The 5442-nt window shown below is 38.3% G+C and overlaps 1 protein-coding gene across 1 annotated transcript in view; it reads right to left on the bottom strand.

Annotated features, from left to right (window-relative positions):
- Positions 1-5442, bottom strand: part of LOC106878640 (uncharacterized) — a 26243-nt gene that overhangs the window by 18471 nt on the left and 2330 nt on the right. The window contains exons 3-4 of the mRNA XM_014927921.1: positions 5306-5403; positions 921-1113 (exon numbers count right to left, since the gene is read on the bottom strand). Coding sequence (XP_014783407.1) covers positions 921-1113; positions 5306-5364 — 252 coding nt within the window. The 5' untranslated portion in view covers positions 5365-5403. The remainder of the gene's footprint in view (positions 1-920; positions 1114-5305; positions 5404-5442) is intronic.

The following is a 5442-nucleotide window of genomic DNA, read 5'->3' as shown; positions in this document are numbered from 1 at the left end:
TATATATATATATATATATATATTACATGCATGTTTGTGTGTGCGTGTGTGTTTTTGTGCATGTGTGTATATTTTGCCAAAAATTCGATAAACTTGATTCCATCTCATCAATGAACCTGTGATTGGATCATCGGAAATCTTTAACCGATATTCACTCTAAGTTAGGCAGAAGGCCAGCAATTTTGAAGGGAGGGTTAAGTCGAGACCAGTGACCCCCTTCCCCAGTGATTCACTAGTACTTATCTTATCAACTACGAAAGAATGAAAGGCAAAGTTGACCTTGGCGGTATTTGATCTCAAAATATAAAAGACCAGAAGAAATTCCACAAAGTATTTTGTCCGATGTGCCATCATTGATGAGAACCGCTATAGTAGGAAGATGTTTGCTTCAATGAGACTTACTTTGCTGCTCATTTTTGCCAGCTGAGTGAACAGGAGCGATGTGAATACTGAGCTGTTATGCAACAAATATTGGAGTTGTTATATAGCATCGACAATTGCCTTTTTTTGTTCGACGCTCTGGTTGGATTTCCATGAATGACCAATTGAAACTCTAGATATTTTCCAGCCTTTTCTCTCTTTGGCCGACTCCTAGGTCTTCTACTGACTGCCGCGTCCTGAAGAATCTGTCTAGCAATTTTTTCCTGTGCCTTTCTAATCACATACCCGTAGTGTATGAACTGGGATCTCTTTGTATGGAAAAGTAGTGGTTTGATCTGGATGGATTCCCTGATCCCAAATCTATGCACCCTGTAGAGTAATACTGTTTCGGAAACCCTTCGGAGGAACACCATTTTAGCCATTTGTATTCGTGACTATACTCCTACAGTTTGTACCCAACATCTATGAGTTGTTATATAACAACTCTTGTTGACAATAAAATCATTATAGATGAAAATTTGGTAACGAAAGTGACAGACCTTCTTAACTTTCTCCTTAATAGTTAAATCCTTTTGTTGACATTGTCTCGTTCTTTCTGTAAAGTACTTATAAAGATCAACAAGTTGTTTCTTCAGGTCAAGCTCTCGATCATCAACCAGTATATCGAGCTGGCGAAGGCACTCCCGTACTTCTTTGTTACAGGCTATCATCAAAATGCTTTCGTCTGAGATTCTGAAAGGGAAAAGAAGAGAAAGTGAGAGGAGTAAAACTTAATTTACCATGCAAAATCCAAAGTATTATTTCACTGATGTTTTATTTTGTCTATCCTAAAATGTATCTGAGAGTTGCTTTTGTTTTTTTAGAACATGTTAAGATCCTTTTTATCCCAAAGTTCAGTCAGACTGAAAGTTCTATAGATCTTAATAAAATTTACTCTTTGTACAATCTCTACAATCTCATCTGAAAGACCAAATGAATCAGTTGATCGGTTACTGGACATCCATCTATCTTCTCCGCTCACATTCCTGGGAGGGTTGACCAGGTACTCGTCAAGTACCTCCTCCATAGGGTCCTATCAGAAATAGCCATCGTTAGACTTTGCGATTGGATTTCCGAGCATGACCTATTGAAACTTTAGATATTATTCAACCATTACATTTATGGCCTGCCCCAGGTTTTCTACTGGTTGTCTCATCTTGAAGAATTTGTCTTGCAATTCTTTCCTTTGACTTTCTAATCACTTGTCCGGGTACTGGATCTGTGACCTCTAAGTAAGGAAATATAGTAGCTTGACCTGGAGAGACTCTCTGATCTCAAAGTTATGCACCCTGTCGAGTAATATTACTCCAGAAACTCTTTAGAGGAACCCCATTTCAAACATTTGTATGCGCAATCGTACTCTTTCAATCTGTACCCAATATCTATGATCATAGGTAGGGATAGGCCCAAAACCAAAGTGAAGAAGGCATATTTAGTTTCCTTTGACCAACTTCTCTTCTGAGGATCGAATGCTGGAGCTGACGCATTTGTGCATATATTAGCCTATTGTCCTACATCAACTTATTGTGATATCACTTCCACAATGGCTGTGCACGTTCATCAAAGTTCATAAAAATTATGAAAAGGAGAGGTGACAATACAAACCCCTGCGGAAGTCCAACACCCAGGTTGAAAGATTTTAACATGGCACTATTTGCCTTTTACTGCAAGAAGACTTCACGGTAACCAGAAGTTGCCCAGTACTCCCTAAATTCTGAAAAACATAATTCAGCATACGGTCATATGCGTCTTCGATGTCTACAAAACAATATTTCCACGATTAATCATAGACCTGCCTAAAGTAAATATTTGTTTTGTGCCCAGGAGGAAAGCTACATTGTTCTTCAGTCAGGATAAACAACTCGTATTTTATCACAGGTAATGCATGGTGTCCTTGGGCACGAAACTCAACTTTCATGTTGTAAACCAGTATTCTGGGATACAAGCGATTTATTACAACAGTAATTACCACTGCAAATTTCATAATCGATTCGCCAATTGAAGTATTGAGTCCACATTCTTCTGTGTATGAATTCAGAAGAGCTAAATTCCACTAGTCTCAAACTATAATCTGTCTTTCTTTCTTTACTCTGCTCTATTCTATACATTTTACCTTGATCCCGTCCGCTAAAATTGCGTCCCCCTGGAACCCATAGGTATGTATTTTTGCTTCCAGCACTGAGAATCGGCAGTTTCAACGGAATATTAACCACATTTAGCCTCATCCAGTTTCCAATATTTACTAATATTAGAATGGGTCTAAGAGAAATATAAGCACTGCGCCTTTTTTTTCAAATTTACTAATAAAAAGAAAGTCTCTGGATTCCAAATTCATGGATGATAATTCGGAGAGAGAAAGAGAGAGAAAGAGAAAGAAAGAGAGAGTGAGAGAGAAAGAGAGAGAGAGAGAGAGAGAGAGAGAGAGAGAGAGAGAAAGAGAAAGAGAGAGAGAGAAAGAGAAAGAGAGAGAGAGAGAGAAAGAAAGAGAGAGATGGATGGAGAGAAAAACATTACGTGTCAAATATATTTAGATAAAAGTTTAATAAGTCAAAATATAAACATTTACTCTTATGCGGTTTTTACAGGTTTACTTTGGTTTCAACAAACCTCCAACACTTGTTATTTATTCGATAAATCTATGTAAATAAATATTGTTGTATTTGGGGATGGTCATGTTGCCAGTTTAGCCAATAAAAACACACGCACTATATATTTGGTGTTAATTTGCTTCAGCTTTATTTTATTTTTTACATTAACCGTATTTCGGCCAGAGTTCTTTCGTCACACTTCTGTGACCTCATCAGTGGTCCTTTGCTTTCTTCTTTCTTATTTGTGTGTCTTTCCTTACTAACGATCAGCCATTTTGTATTTTGTATTCCTATTGTATGTGTCTTTATTTGCGCATGCGTATACCCCTATGTGTGTCTACGTTTAGTAAGTGCGTGTGTGTGTGTGAGGGGAGTGCCTGTATTATCTGTATCCCCTGTTTATACACGTTCGTTTAATTTATTTTTATTTATTTGTTCATGTGTTTATACCTACTTATTATTTTTTCTATTCTTTCTTTTCTTTGTATTTAATTTAATTCAATTTTGTTAACGTATATAGTTATTTAATTCCATTTGTTTATCTGTGTATTGTATTCTATTTTGTTTATATTGTTATCAGTTTATGGAGATCTTATTCTGTCATATGTTGTGATGTGTTGGGTGTGTGTGCTAGTGTTTCATTTCAGTTTCCTATTCAGGCTAGGTTTATCTTCTATTATGTGTGTAGCTTCTGTAATTTATCTAAGCGTTGCGTCTGTTCTATGTGTGGACAAGATTTTAACTTCTATGTTGTTGAATGAGCCTCTGTGTTCCTGCTCGGCGTGCTGATACAGAGCCGATGAGCTCTTCTTTTCCTTGAGTTCACACCAATGTTCATTTACCCGTTCTCCTATGCTCCGTGCCGTTTCCCCTACGTACGTCGTTGTCTTATACTATAGACTACATTTCTGGCTTTACAATTTGTTAGCGGGCTAAATCTACATACAGTACAGTTCAGTACAGGGGGTTCTACTAAAAGGGTAGGTTCTACTGATTAGGGATTTGTTAGGGTTGCCTGGCCTTTCAACAACCTTAATTTTTAGCTTAAGTTTGTCTAGGGCCCTTCTAAAGCGGTACGCCAGTTCGCCTCTAGGGGTGGTGTCGACTAACATGACATTCTGGTATTTGTGGCTATCATACCATGAGTTGGCCTTCCCTATTTTCTTCTTAGTCCTTTCAATGGTGTTCCATGACTTGCTCTTATAGAGTGGGCATTCCTATCGTTACGTATGATAGTTTCAAATTTCCTCATGGCTCCTTTGTATACTCTGATTCTTTCTTTATGGCTGTAACCTGAGAACTACATGCGGTGAACGAAATGTTATATGTGTCTCTCTAACTCTGTAGGGTCGCACATACGGGACACATTTCACATTACTCTGACGAGGTCTGCCATCAATATATTGAATTTAGCATTGTCCGCGATAGCTGAGTTCCGATGGATCAGGTATTTGGAGGCCATAGGTTTGACAAAGTGTGAATGGAGGATTCGGGTTTTATTATTCTCAGTTTCTAGCCAGAGTTCAGTATTTAGTACAGGTAATCTATGGTTAGGATGTTTAGTAGGGTAGTCTATCGTAACCTTAATACTCTGGTGGATGGAGTTAGCTATTTGCTGGATGCTCTCCATAGTATTAGTTTCTATTTCTATTTCAAGTGTACTCTCTTGTGGGGGGTGCCTTTACCACTAAGTTGATATCATCGACATATCGAGAGTACATATTCATGAGTATGGAGTTCTGTATCAGGCGTTCCTTAAGCCTTCTGTCCCACCATACCATGAAGAGATTGGCCACATCACCGGCGATACTAACGCCGATGGCTTCCCCTCGTCCTGGGCGTATATTTTCTTGTTAAACTTAAACGTGTAGCCATAGAAGTAATTGTGGGTGGTCTACCTCTTAAATGACTACTAGAGACCACCCACAATTACTTCTATGGATAGGAAGACCCCTATACAGAGATGGAGCGGATGGACCAGAGCCATACGGACCCCCGCAAATGTTCATCAGGTAAAGAAAATGATCGCACATGCACTAGTTGCTAGTATAAGAGTTACCCTAAAAGGCCACAATAACACGACAACGACGTACGTAGGGGAAACGGTACGCAGCATAAGAGAGCGGGTAAATGAAACATTGGAGGGAACTTAAGGAAGAGAAGAGCTCATCGATTCTTTACCAGCACGCCGAGCAATATCTGTTTCAACACACGATATCACATCAAGAATCTTGCAAAACGAATATATAAACGTAATATGTAAATAAAACAATACAAATATTTAATAAGATACTTACATCCTTCCAAGATTCGACTTTACCGACAGGTGCTCAGCGTATTCCTCTATACTAGCCATGATTATTGGGTAGCAGGCATCCAATTAAACTAGAAAATCCTATAAAATGTTCCAGATATTATATATATATATATATAT

The sequence above is a fragment of the Octopus bimaculoides genome, chromosome 24 (assembly GCF_001194135.2).
Source record: "Octopus bimaculoides isolate UCB-OBI-ISO-001 chromosome 24, ASM119413v2, whole genome shotgun sequence".
Taxonomy (NCBI): Eukaryota; Metazoa; Mollusca; class Cephalopoda; order Octopoda; family Octopodidae; genus Octopus; species Octopus bimaculoides.
The sequence above is the reverse complement of the archived record's forward strand: the minus strand, read 5'-3'. Positions and strand labels throughout refer to the sequence as shown.